The sequence below is a fragment of the Eschrichtius robustus genome, chromosome 18, assembly GCF_028021215.1.
Source record: "Eschrichtius robustus isolate mEscRob2 chromosome 18, mEscRob2.pri, whole genome shotgun sequence".
Taxonomy (NCBI): domain Eukaryota; kingdom Metazoa; phylum Chordata; class Mammalia; order Artiodactyla; family Eschrichtiidae; genus Eschrichtius; species Eschrichtius robustus.
In genome coordinates this window covers 71,512,643-71,527,520 of record NC_090841.1, presented here as the reverse complement: position 1 = coordinate 71,527,520, position 14,878 = coordinate 71,512,643, and the positions used below count along the sequence as shown (strand labels likewise).

Genomic DNA, 14,878 nt, shown 5'->3' with positions numbered 1-14,878 from the left:
GAGCCGACAGCCTGAACTGCCCCCTCGAGCTCCCAGCAGGGGCTGCCACCCCCTCCTCCTCCCTCCTCTCAGGTTCTGTCTGACTCAGGTGTTGGAAAAGTGAGGATTTCAGTGAAATGTATATTTTTCTTTTTCTAAGCACAAGTGTGATTTTATAATTAAAGCCACACAGTTAGGACCGACAAGCTCAGGATGGCTGTACACAGCCTCTGTGGCTTCCAGAATAAGCTTAAGGAGGAAAATGGAAAAAACAACAAAAACCCCTCCCACTGTTTACCAACCTACACTTCTAGTCACTAGGAGATTGTCCTGACTGCTCTGGTAATGTAGTGAGTGTAGACATTCTTAACGTCAAGGCCAAGGGGCTGTCTTCTCAGGGCCCTAATCCTTCAGAACCAAGAGATACAAGACAAACCCCTCCCCGACATTCAACACAGAATCTTCATTAAGCATCGCCTCTCCCAAATCCTTAACACTAGTGTGTTTGACAATCTTAATGAGTGTTTTCTTCCAGCAATGTCAATGCTTTCAAAGTAAGCCTGACAATTCACAGCTCCTGAACCTCTTTTATGCTCTTCTAGAAAAGCTGGTAGTTGTTCCGTTTCTATATCATCAGGTAAAGCAACTGTTGAGTCAGTTTTCCAACTTCACATATCAGTTTCAGGGCTAATCATTTAAACAACTGAAACTGATCATTTTTTCTTAATATTCATCTACTGTAAGTACTTTTCTAGAAGCTAATGCCAACCAACTACATGAGTTTTCCTCAACGTTATTTTACTTACGTTAATAAAGAAATACAGAGGCAATTTTAATGTAGTATTTATAGGAAAACATATAAACTCCTGTGACATAACTGAAATACAAAATGGAATCACCGTATCATCCATTAAAGACTGTCTTGTTTGGATGTTATCTTCCGGCACATAAACAAAAATGTGGGGACTTAAGCGCTCCCTAGAAACCTTCTGGTTGCATCTTTGTCTTCTATTTACTTTTGCTGCTGATCAATAGATTTCTATCTATGCGCTGCTACAGTGAATGTATCCTTTTGTCCATAGCATGCTACCTTGAGACTGAACATGTGAGGAAATATTAACATTGCTTTGATTTGTGCCTTGATGTCACAAGGTCAAGATGAAAAAATTCAAACTGTGGTCCTAAATTTTATTTCGGAAGTGCTCTGGTGCTATACAGATTACGGAATCCACTTTCCTTAGTACCCTTCCTATTTATACCAGAATATGTGCAAAAAATTCCCCCATCGGGGGATCATTTCTTGGCATGACTTCTCTAAGGATGCTTAAACCACAGAGAGCTAGAGAGTAAACAGAAATTTTAAATGAAACGCTTCCTGAACACTAAATTTGCCAAAAAAACAATGAATCTGTTCCAGTCCCCGGTCATTTGGGAGGAAAGGCACTCAGAGATATTGTTACTAACCTAACTCAGATGTGAAACTGTTGGACAAAGAATGCACAAAAGCTCCTCTGCTGTTTTGTGGGGTAGTATGACTCAAGAACGAGATCCTGCTTCAGTCTGCAACAGCCCCGAGACACACACACAGACACACAGACACACATAGAAGTACGGTCCTTACCAGGTCCCCAGGCTTGACAGAGACGGCCACCACCACGCCAGGCATTGGGGAGCGCAGAATACTGCTTGTGTCCTCAGCCGCTTTTTCCAGCATAAATTTGTTCAATTCTGCGGCGAGTTTGGTTAGGATATGCACCTTGTACTTAAAGGGAAAAGAAAGTGAGATTAAATGATGAACTTTTCCTCAAATGTAGCATTCATTCAAAATCAGTTTTTAGCTTTTAAATTACACCATCTCTCAAGTCAAGTGGTTTTTCATGATTGTACACAAAAGCAAAATATATTAGTTTGTTCCTGCCATATGTTGTGAGCCAGTTGTTTAAGAAATTTCTTGGAAGTAGAACTACTCCGGTAATTAATTAGTGATAAATAGTAATCATCCTGTATCTTTTAAGAAAAACACCTCAAAACTTTATAAAGGAAACAGTGAGAATTTCCTTGTATTCCCTTCACCACTTAGAAACTTATCCCAATTGACACAAATTCCGCAGCTGGGCCAGCCCACGGGAGAAAGGGGTGCTGCCAGCAGACACCGGTAGGTGGCAGCAGACAGCCGTGTCAAACTGCCTGCTCCCCCCAAGACAGCGGCTGGACTATGTATCAGTAAGTTAAGACAAAGGGTTTTGGTGTTCATTTTGGGCAAAATAATATTTAAAAATGCACATTTTTTCCAGTGACATAAAATGTTATGTTCACGATTGAAAAAGTTAGCTTTTCTTTTTAGGCACAACACTACGTGGTCTTTCCAATGTAACAAGATGGTTAGAGTTGATAGAGATGAAATATAATGTGAATATCCTCTGCACTAAGAGGCAATAATTCTAGATTTTAAAACCACTGAAAGAAACATGATCTGCAGGGCTTCCCTGGAGGCGCAGTGGTTAAGAATCCGCCTGCCAACGCAGGGGACACGGGTTCGAGCCCTGGTCTGGGAAGATCCCACATGCCGTGGAGCAACTAAGCCCGTGCGCCACAACTACTGAGCCTGCGCTCTAGAGCCCGCAAGCCACAACTACTGAGCCCATGCGCCACAACTACTGAAGCCTGCGCGACTAGAGCCTGTGCTCCGCAGCAAAGAGAAGCCACCACAATGAGAAGCCCCCGCTCGCCGCAGCTAGAGAAAGCCCATGCACAGCAAAGACCCAACGCAGCCAAAAATAAATAAATTTTAAAAATAAAAATAAATTTAAAAAAAAAAAAAAAAGATCTGCACAGCCCAGAACTTTAATGGCACATTTTGTAGGTGGCTCTCAAATAATGAGGGGTACATTAAACGCAGTTCAGCCAAACAGAACATTTCTAATAAAGGGAATTTCTGCCTGGCGGGAAAAATCCTAGATCTCTGTGAATAAACACATGAGCCACAGTTTGCTCTGTTCAAACAGAAACAAAATAACATGGCCGGAGGAAGTGTTACTTGGTGAAGTTGGAACCACCACCTGAAGATTTTCAAATTTCTACCAAAGTGCATTTCCCTGGGGGAAGAAGACAGATGCAGTATCCAGGCAGCTCCATTTTGTTCGGAAAAAGCTGCTGTAACTCAAAGCCTCCTGTGGGCATCGTGATGGCAGGGAGGCACAAGCAAAATGGAATCACCCTTAACTCTCTCCAGGGGCGGTGAAATCTCTTAAGTGTGCTCTCTACGGGGCCTGTTTCAAAAGGCGTGGCGGGAGGGCCCACAGAAGAGCTTCGATGGCCTCAGTTCCAAGCAGGTTTGCGACACCGTGACAGGTTGAATAATAACATCTTTTGCATGTTTCTTTACTCCTGAGTGTGTGTTTTGCAATCAAGACGTACAAGTGTCTGCCAGTTTCTGAAGGATATGATCCTTAAGTGAAATTACAGTGCAAATAAAAGCTTTTTGCTCCTATTAAAATTCATCTGAGTCATAAGTGGTGAGGGAAAAAAGCAAGGAGAGTGCATTCTGCTGTCAGTCTAATAAACATTCTGGGCAGAGGGGCTATTTATCAACGACGAATTGTATCTCAAAGTCCTTCATTAAATCTATGGGAGGGGGGCTACAGGGAGAGGGGAGAATATAATGGTACCAAATCGCACAGTTTTAGTATCTGTGCTCTGTCTGCCTTGGAGAAGAAAATCCAACATCACTAGAAGCATCGGGGTCAACAAAAAAAAGTCCCTTTTCTGGCTGGCGCCATCCTGTGCGGCTCCTCCTCGTGACTGCTCAGCGCTGGGCCCAGTTGGCTCGTTCTCCCCGGAGCGAACAGATCTTTTTTCTTCTTGTTTTTCGCACAATTTGACTTCAAAATGTGAACTCAGGGAAAGTATCTTTCTACACTGAGGACAATGCGACTTATCACATTTCACCACAGTGGATATACCCTTAAAAACTAATTTTAGCTATATCACAAACAAGCCTTAATATAAATAAAATGCTAAGACTGTCCCAAGCTCCATGTCTCCCCAGAAATGACAAGATCCTGACTAAAACTGGATCCTTTTACTATTTTTATAATTTTCATATCTTTGTGGATTCCTTTCTCTGTAGGACTCCTGCTTTGCTTGGAAAGAGATGTAAAAGAGTCACAAAACTCAATGCCTTTAGATGCAGTCTTTGTTACTGATGAGATGTCCCTTTTCCTTTTGTATTTGTTTATTGTTCTTAAATCTGTTTGGGGGATAAGCGACTTATTGTAATCACAAGTAAAAAATAACATCGGCGTAAGTGCCTCAGGAGAGGCCCTGTTGCACATAGTTGGCTGAGACATGACCTTTCTGAATATAAAAAGAGGCGGCAGAGAGAAGGTTCTCTTTTTAAGACTACCTTTGATGTTGTCCTGACCTTCAGCGTGCCCACACAAACACGGCTTCTGGAAACAACCCCTTGGCTGGCGGTGCAGCGGGGCACGGGGCGCAGGCCAGGATGGGAGCTGAGCGGAGAGCAGCATATGGGCCCATCAGAATGAACTGCCTGGTGAGAACCGTAAAAGCTTTTTGATGCCCCAGAAAAGAAGTCATTTAAGAATGTACACTAGGGCTTTCAGAGCTTATGATCAAAACTGCTATTTATTGGCTCCTCTGAATTCTAAGGGGGCACGGGCAGAGCAGCCGACGGGGTGAGAGATTTCAGGAAAATGCCCCGTGACCTGTGCAGACTTTGATTTTATGCTAAATATTTGAATATTCCTCATGGGCCCCACAGAACTTTCCTGGAGAGTTTTGATTTTCAGTTGTTGTTGTTATTGGTTTCAAGCAGAGAGACCACCAACTCGATGTTTTGAGGGTGGGAGGCCAAGATGTTAAAGGCTCGTTGACGGGACAGAGAAGCACAATCCTGGGAGAAGCCGGAAGGTTCTCCCTCTGCAAGGTCTGGAGAAAGGTCAGCAAGCAGGATTCGAGCCTGCCTGCTGGGGGGGCCGGAAGCTGAGCTGCTCCCGGGCTCATGAGGATGGAACCTCACCCTGGGGGTGCAGGGAGGTGCTCTCCAAACCACAGTCAAATTGTTAAGTTCTTGAAAACACACCTAGCGCAGTGTAAGCTGGAGCAGAGGACGGGTGCTCCCCAGGCTCCAGCTCCTCAACCCACAGGGCACCAACAGGCGGGAAAGAGGCCTTACCTGATAACCTAACTCTGGTCAAATAACCCCAGCCCCAGCTTCTAAGCAAATTAATTTTGTGGTGTCTGCAATGTAAAACCATGTCTAACAAGAAAATTTCTCCCAAAAAGTTCAAAAGAAAGAGAGAAAAATCATACCAGACGTAAAAAGGATCAGGAAGAAAACTATAAGAGATGGACAGTTAAAAGGAACGCAATGGAATTGTTATAAAAATGAGCATACAGCTCTTAACAGGGAACCTGACCACGGGGAAAAGGTGGGGGGCAGAGCCAGGCGGCTGCTGGCGGAGGAGAGGGCCAGTCCTGGTTCTGGGGGGAGAGATGGCTTTTTAACCAGACTCGGTTAACGAAAACATCCTGCCAGTGGGCATGCCCAGCCGTGCCCTGCACACACCCCACTCGGCGCCCCGGGCAGCAAAGAGCCCTCATGGCGGACACGCTGCCCTCAGATGGTCACACGACACACCGTCCTGCTGGTGTCCGTGTTAGTTTAGCACATGCATCTCCTCATGGGGCTTAAATCCCTGCTTCTCCCCAAGGCCTCCAGATCCACCGGCGGTGTAACACACCCCACGTGCTCACGTGCTTGTTAGACTCAGGGGTCTGAGGGCCCCTCCAAGAGGAGTGCGTCCAGTTTGTTTATGTATTTTTTCAGTCGCGATTTCAGAGCCTCTCCTGTCCTTCCTCGTAAAGTAGGCTCAGCTCTGGTTTTCTTCCCTACGTCATTCTCCCCATAATGAGGAGCATACGTATGTACAGCTGACGCACTGCTCATGCTTTTTCACATCGACTGTGGGCCCGCTCAGCCAACACGGACTCAAGGATAAATGATGACGCTTCACTGTCAATTACTTTTCATCAATTATCTTAACATCCTGAAGCACTGGCCTTAGACTGTACGTCGACCTTCACTAAGTAAGGTGGCAAAAACATTTCTTCCAATACAAGGATCTCTTCTCATTCAAAGTTTTACACCTTCTGCCCCAAGGGTTTCCTTGTAGGGTTTCCTTTCCTACAGTCTTCGTGGGATACATAATTAACACTGGCGGAAGAACAAAGCGAGGGTTCCAAGCCAGGCAAAATACATTCCCCCTCTACTTCAGCATCAGGCCCTACAAAACCAAACCAACAGAAATGTTCACGAAACAATACTGAAAGCACACAGAATTAAAGCTGGAGCTGTCCTGCTGGAGGTACACCCAGGCGAAGAAGGGGGAACGAACAGACAGCAGTTAGAGCGCCTGGCACCGCCGCAGTCACCGGGGCAGCCTGTTAGCATAACGCTGTGACAGCTCCATCGGTACGGTCTCAAGGTAGCTGTCAATCAAGGATGCATCATTTAATCCAGCAGCACTCGGAGGACTCTCTCCGACAACCCACATGACAGCATATCTACAGCTCTATTTATATCAGCACCCAGTTGTGTTTACAATGCTGTTGTAATTAGAAAAGATGCAACAGGCAGCAATATTATTGAGATCTCCATTTTGCAGTACTGCCCTGTAAAGTGTGATCTTGCTTCACAGAGTCATGCTAAATGACAAAAGGCTATTTTCTTCCATCTCCCAGCTCAGACAGCACTTCATTTGCAGCTATCTATAATTAGATTAATGGTGTAGTGCAGTACAAAGCAGGCCCACTTCACATCAGATAGCATATGAATTAGGACAAACACTTATTTCAATTCCAGGCAGAGAAAGCAATGACTGGGGTATTTAGCATACCCTTTATGGTGGAATGAGATGTTAATTGTGTACCATTACCTCTAAACTGCTTGCTTGTTGTATAAATCACTGTGCTAATTGATGCAGAGATAGAAATGTAGCCACAGGCAAGAAAGCAAAGGAATGAGGGCTGAAGATGGTGGATAAAGGATTATCGAGTAAAACCATATGGAGTTGAGGTTCCTTTGAAACCTCTCCTTTCTGCCCATGAACAGGATCTCTTAAAAGTACAGAAGAACTCTTGAATCAGGAAAGAAATTTTAATTTTTCCATTTCTTTTTAAAAACACAAATTTCTTTTAAAAGTTCCTAGCTGCCAGAAATCCAAATAAGAGGCAGGTGGAATTAATCTGAATATACGCTTATAAAAATACGGAACGCGTAGTTTTCAAATAGTTGGAGCACCCTAACAGGGCTTCTGGATCACCGGTTACTAAGTAACACTTGGAAACTACCTGAAGCAGATGTTTCTCTGTTACACATCCACAGGGCAAAAATAAGTTTTTCCCAAGACTTGAGGTTGTTCTTGTAGACCAAAGCAAAATACAAAACAAACCTGTGCTGGTTTAGGAGTGTGAAAATGAAACCGCACAACTCAGATGGGACTTGAAACCACGGTCTTTTAATTGAGATCACACATCTCGTCTCAGGACTTAATGAAGCTCAGGTTCTTTAAGTCTCATCGCAGAAAGAATTCAGTGAGAGACAAAGTGATAGGTAAGAAGTGGATTTATTACATTATAAAGCAACTATACTCCAATAAAGATGTTAAAGGAAAAAAAAAGAGAGGTGGATTTATTTAGAGAGATACACATTCCATAGACAGAATGCAGTCCGTCTCAAAAGGCAAGAATGGCCTTGGGAGAAACACACTCCACAGACAGAGCGTGGGCCACCTCAGAAGGAGAAAGGCCCCGAAATATGGGGTGGTTAGTTTTTATGGGCTGGGTAATTTCATAGGCTAATGAGTGGGAGGATTATTTGGGGGAAGGGGTGGAGATTTCCAGGAGGTGGGCCACCGCCCACTTTTTGATCTTTGATGGTGGGCCTCGAAACCGCCATGGTGCTGGTGGGCATGTGGTTTAGCGTGCTAATGTATTACGATGAGCGTATAATGAGGTTTAAGGATCTACTGGAAGTCCAATCTTCTGCCATCTTGGACCTAGCTGCTTCTAACCAGTTTTTGTCATGTCCTATGTCTATGTCTCATTCTTTTAAAGGTTGTACCCTGCCCCCTTCCCTCCCATTTCAACAAGATTTTAATGATGTAGAAGCATTTACTGAGCATGTGAAGCCAACAGAAGAGAACCATTTTTATCTGCCATTGAAACAATGGTAATGCCATCAACAAAACACTCAAATCCGACTACTGCAGTTCGTGATTTCACATCGATAGGGAGGAACGAGAAAGGAGATCTGTATTCTTGTTTTTTCTTTTTTTCCCTAAAACTAGCAAAAAATAATAAACAAAAGCACATAATAATTTAAAATGCTGCTCCTTCCTTGTTAAAATGTCCCATTCAGCCACGCAACAGCTCTTATCAGGGTAAAATGAGCATCTCAGAAGCACAAATACGGACACCAAATGCTATACTCGAGAAGTCCAGCTGTTAAAGATCCATAGATAAACGTGCTCTTCGGAAGCTCATGTGTTCACAATTTTTTTTAATAGCAAAGCAACAATAAGGTGCAAATTACTGCTGTGCACTTTTTCACAAATTCAGCTGCTTAGTAATTAGCACCGTTATTAACAAAACTTTATTATAGTAAAGTTAATAGTTCAAATTCTCAACTTGATAGTAACAGTTAATATATCCGTCTATTGCAAATGCACATTTAAGAAATACTATATACGGTTTAGCCTTGTGAAATACAAATACCATATTAACGTGCAAGACAATAAAACAAGGTCCCAAGAAACTAGAACGTCTCGTTCAAGTTATCACCTCTGCAACTTGGGGGGAAAAGTCCGGCAGCTCCTTGGTTGGGGGCAACAGAACACCTGTATTGCAACTGCAAAGTCAACAGTTTAAGGTCTGGGTCATAATGCTAAATAATACTTAAAAAAAAAAAAAAAAAAAAAAAGCAACTCTGAAGAAACATCAAGGGCCCTTGAAATGGAAACAAATGCCAGCAAAGTAAAGAGTGTGAGCTACCCTGACATAAGGCCTCCCAAGCGTGCAGCAAGGTGACAGAAATGGAAACGCACTGAAGGAAAGCTCTGGAAGCAGGGTAAGGGCCCGCTCCTGATCATTAATCACTTGCTTAGACCACCTAAACCAGAGCTGCCCAGCCTACAGCAAAACTCCGACACACCCCTCACTTGTGGGTCAGCCACGCTGGTGTTAACAGGAGAAGATATATGGCTTCTGATATTGCGTCCCAGTTCCTCAGCATTTGCTCCCTTTAATCGAAAAAGGCAGTTAAACACAAAGTAAATCATTCAGTTAGGTTAGCCGTTTAAGGACATGCAATTGACACTGTCAATATGCTGCAGTGACATAATGTGTCACTTTCAACACGTCCAACTACATTTATGAATCAATCTAGCCTCAAGGTTTCATTTTTTAACTGCTAAGTTGGTTCTTGAACTTCAACGCGCCGCAAGGAGCCTCGACGGCAGTAAGGAACAATCTCATTAAGGACAGTGTTTGAGGGAAGAATCACAAAAATAGAGATGGGAGGAACATTTTAACAAAATAAAACAACAAAAATGCATGAAGTCCATTTCAGCAACTCACCTTTCAAAATGCTGGCTAAAAAAGGAAAGGTTTCCAGAAAAAAAACTTGAGGCTAATATCAAAACCTTCGATGAAATGAGTTAGTAAGTTTGTGTACATCTCCAGCTAGTTCCTAAAATACAACATCCTCTGGAGAGGGGATGTTGGTCAACAATGCAAAAATCTAACCTAATTTTTCTTATTGTGTGTTTTAATCACAAGGGTCCTTCCAATTCTAATATCCTAAGATAAGCAACTTTCCTTTTTTAACAATAGTGCTGAAAATTAAATTGAAATTAATTAAATATTAAACATTAAATCCAGCACTTAATAATAGGATTTATTTCCTCAGTTGGACTCCACTGAGGTTACTTTCCTTGTAATTTGAAACACTTGTGTCTTAACACAAACCCAAAAATGATGGAAAAGAAAAAAAGCTACTGTACGGGGAGCCAGCCCCACTCCCGGTCTGCAGGGAAGGGGAGCTTGGAGAGCAAGTCATCAGCGGGTTCCTGAAGGAGTCTGTTAATGGGGCAACTTCCCTGGAGCTGGGCGCCGTGGGACGCTGTGTGCAGGTGTGCCCTGATAAAGGCACCCAGCCTCTGCTTCGCCCAGGTGCCCACAAGCTGTCTAACATATGCCACAAAGGTAATTTGCTGGGATAAGTGGCACTTTCCCATCCACAAAGGCAAGTCCATTGACAATGCACTGTACAGAACTCACAAAATAGAACATGTGCGTTCTGTTCGATCAGGAGCCTCCGTGACACGTTATGACTATAATGAGTCATTTCTTTCTATTCTACACAAGAAAAATGTTATAGATCTTTGAAAGTCTTGTACTCAAATAATACCAGCTAACATCTGTTAACACTACAGGCTGTTTCTATTCTGCATCCTGAATTGCTTTATGTAATTACGAGTTTATAAGATATTTGGTAAACCAGTTAAGAAGGTGCCTTTTTAAAAGCACTGTATAATTTGGGGTACAACGAAACGTTCTCTTGAAAATCTATAATTAGGGCAGCATCAGCTTACAAAGAAGTACAGGAAATGTTATAAAAACACAATTACGTAAATAAGCACACAGGTAGGGAAGTGTACCATTTTGCTATGTCCCCACCCCTCTTCTCTTCTCCTCTTCTCTGTGAATTATTCTTTGCTCATCTCAAGTTAAAGTAATGCTGTCTACAGGGTGCAGAATAAGCAAACTTTGGGGAGGAGACTTTGGGGAGCTTGGCCTTCCCTTGCAAGTTCTTCAGTGCTGAGTTGGAGCACCAGAGGCCTGGGAAGTGTGCCAATGCCAGGCACTCTTCAACAATGCTTTGACTTTACAGGGATTTTTTAAATGATAAAATATTTTTGCTATTACGCATTCACTGAAGAAACTCAGAATCTAATACACCAAAATGCTGGCTTATATGGGTCAGAAATGCAGAAACTAAAACATGTAAAGATAAAGCAAACAAAGCTCAAGATGACAGTACTACCATGTAGTAAACCGTTGACCAAGAAGATCAAAGAAGAAAACAACTAAAGAGAATTATAGCATGCCTCCCCAAAATATGCCCCTTTTGGTGAAAGGACTGTTTTGAGCTGAAAGCAATTAGCTCTCTATCCTCTCCTTCCTGTCTAAAAGTTGGACATAAATGTCCTCTGTAAAGATGTCTCCCTCTCCCACACCAGGAGAAGAACCACTCCAAAGACAACTCTTATCACCTGAGAGGACTCTTCTCTGCATAATAAACCTTACTAAACAGCCTTTTTTTTTTTTTAATTTTATTTTTTTTTATTTTATTATTTTTGGCTGCGTTGGGTCTTCATTGCTGCGCGCGGGCTTTCTCTAGTTGCGGTGAGCGGGGGCTACTCTTTGTTGCAGTGCGCAGGCTTCTCATTGCGGTGGCTTCTCTTATTGTGGAGCACGGGCTCTAGGGTGCGCGGGCTTCAGTAGTCGTGGCACGCGGGCTCAGTAGTTGTGGCTCGCGGGCTCTAGAGTGCAGTCTCAGTAGTTGTGGCGCACGGGCTTAGTTGCTCCGCGGCATGTGGGATCTTCCTGGACCAGGGCTCGAACCCGTGTCCCCTGAGTTGGCAGGCGGATTCGTAACCACTGCGCCACCAGGGAAGGCCTAAACAGCCTTTTTTAAATCACACATTTCCTAGTTATCTTCTCACAACTTACCCTACCCCAGAAGCCCCAAACCCCTTTGTCTAACCTCTTCTCCACACTGTATTGCCCTTTGTTGAGATGGTATACAGCCCCAAATTCTCACTGCCTCAAGCGACATTTCTTTATGAACTCCCATGTATATGTAATATAATCTACTTTTTCCCCTCTTGTTAATCTGCCTTGTTAGTTTAATTTACAAGGCTCTAGGCACTGAATGTAAGAAGACAGAAGAGAAAGTTTTCCTGCCCTACACAGCCCAGCAACCACTGGTCCAAATTACTGGGAATGATCTCTATCAGGGGATCTCTATTGCTTAGCAATTTTACAGCTTAGAATTCTGACATATCTTAGAAAGTTTAACCAGGGCTACTAAGTGGACTTCTGACGTGCTACCTATTGTGCATTACAAAGAACATACAACACTGAAGGTAGATGAGACCTGAAAAGCCACGTGCCAATCGAGGGAACAGGAGGTATGGCTGTCGCATTGGAAATGGCAAAAGTGAAAAACACAAGTCTTCGAAGCCAAATGACCTGAGTCTGACATCACCTTTTGGCCTACTGACGTAACTCCTCAGAACAAATTTCTTCATTTCTAAAATCAAGATAATAATTAAATGATTAAATCAACAAAGATTTGCAAAGTAACTAGGAAATGCCTGACAGTAACTATTCACCAAATATTATTTCCTGTCTCCTTCTCAAACATCTCAGATTGTCATCGTGGATCAGTAACTTCTAACTGTTATAGTTCTAGCTCTGTGGTTCCACATTTGGGAACAAATAGATTCAATTTTGCAAACACCACCTCTGACTCTAAGATCAAAGAAAGTAAGTTGGTTTTGGTATTAAGAGAGCTTCTAGATGAGGCAGTGCAGGACTCTGGGGTTATCCTTGCCTTAGAGACTTAAAGAGGTGCGTGGTGAACTGGAGAAACAGTTTGGCTCATTCACTCAAAAACATTTGTCAAGCATACCTGGGCAACATGAGTATACAAGATAAACAGGGGAAAAAATGGCTCCTGACCTCAAACACCATAATCTGGCCAGAGAGAAAAGACATTCATGAATGACACAATATAAATATAAATACAAATATAAATATAAATGAGTCCTACAAAGGATGTGATCAATATGAGGTAGGCTTTTTGATTTTAGCCCCGCTCTTAAAGAAATCCTCCCAGGTTGGGATTCAGGGGAGAACAATGATTTAACTCTTAGGAGCTGGAGTCAGATACTTAAGACTTCTAACTCGCCCACCTAGGAGCCTGGAAACAGAACTTAAACTTTCTACATCTTGAATTCCTTGTTTATAAACTGCGGATCGTAACAGTGCCTACTACAAAAGGTTGTTGTGAGAAACAACCAATGGCTCACTGAAGAAATCGAACAGGAAACCAGAAAGTACCTAGAGACAAATGAAAATTAAAACACGATGATCTAAAGCCTATGGGACGCAGCAAAAAGCAGTTCTAAGAGGGAAGTTTATAGCAATACAAGCTTACCTCAGGAAACAAGAAGAATCGCAAACAACCTACCTAACCTTACACCCAAAGGAACTAGAGTAAGAAGAGCAAACAAACCCAAAGTTAGTAGGAGGAAAGAAATCATAAAGATCAGAGCAGAAATAAATGAAATAGAAACTAAAAAACAATAGAAAAGATCAATAAAACTAAAAGCTGGTTCTCTGGAAAGATAAACAAAATGGATAAACCTTTAGCCAGACCCACCAAGAAAAAAGGGAGAGGGCCCAAATCAATAAAATCATAAACGAAAAAGGAGAAGTTACAACCAACACCACAGAAATGCAAAGGATCGTAAGAGGATATGACGAACAACTATCCACATATGCCAATAAAATGGACAACCTAGAAGAAATGGACATATTCTTAGAAAGGGACAAGACTGAACCAGGAAGAAATAGAAAATATGAGCATACCAAGCACAAGGCATGAAATTGAATCAGTAATTTTAAAACTCTCAACAAGCAAAAGTCCAAGACCAGACGGCTTCACAGGAGAATTCTACCAAACACTTAGAGCAGAGTTAACACCTATCCTTTTCAAACTCTTCCAAAAGGCTGTTATGAGGATTCAGTGAATTCTTTTATGAGGAATGCTCAAAACACAGGAAATGCCACATTAGTATTTAATAGCCATTATTACTACTGTTTTTGTTGTTTTTATTATTAATACATGTCTACAGATAGAGGGGAAATTAAGTAAAAGGGAAAAGAACTAACTTCTTTTTCATACTCTGCTCAGAATATTTCTGGCCACCACATGTGTGGGCATTCCCCACCCCCTTCCCCGCAAAGCAATTCTCCAGCTCTCTTTGAATGTCAACTGGGTGTCCCTACAATTCAATTCAGTTCTGATGCTATGATTCCGCAGGTTAAGGGCTCAGTCTCACGAGCCTGCCCCCCACTTCAGACACCAATTGCAAGTCCAGGTTGTCACCTGTGCTTCTGACAGACTGGCTATATATAAACTGGAGGTTCCCACAACCCTCTCCTCTGTTTCGATAATTTGTCTGAATGGCCCACCGAACTCAAAAAACAGTTTACTTCCTGGATTACTGGTTTATTATAAAAAGGATACAAAGGAACAGCCAGATGCGAGAGGCCTAGGGCAAAGCAGGGGGAAGAGGTACAGAATGTCCATATGCCTCTGCAGGTGTGTCCCCTCCCGGCACCTCCAACGTGTTCACCAATCCAGAAGCTCTCCAAACCCCTTCGGTTAAGAGAGGTTTTAAACGGAGGCTTCATTACACAGACACGGGTGGATTAAATCACTGGACATCAGTGATAAAGTCAACTTCCAGCCTCTCTCCCTTTCCCGAGGTTGGGGGTGAGGCTCAAAGCTCCAACTCTTCAATCACCGGGCTGGTTCCCCGCCTACCAGCCCCTCCACCTCAGGGGCTTCTCAAAAGTCACCTCATTAACCTAAGCTCCGGTGAGGCTGAGAGGGGCTCGTTATAAATAACAAAAGACACTCCTTTTACCTTTATCACTCATTTCACTTAGGAAATTCCAAGGGTTTTAGGAGCTCTGTGCCAGGAATGGGACAAAGACCAAACACATACTTCTTATTTAT

The 14,878-nt window shown here is 42.8% G+C and overlaps 1 protein-coding gene across 5 annotated transcripts in view; it reads right to left on the bottom strand.

The window, feature by feature from the left end:
* Window positions 1-14,878, bottom strand: part of PCCA (propionyl-CoA carboxylase subunit alpha) — a 373,607-nt gene that overhangs the window by 12,576 nt on the left and 346,153 nt on the right. For all 5 annotated transcript variants that reach the window (XM_068526624.1, XM_068526626.1, XM_068526625.1 and 2 more), the window contains one exon: window positions 1,601-1,741. In XM_068526624.1, the coding sequence (XP_068382725.1) occupies window positions 1,601-1,741 (141 nt within the window). The remainder of the gene's footprint in view (window positions 1-1,600; window positions 1,742-14,878) is intronic.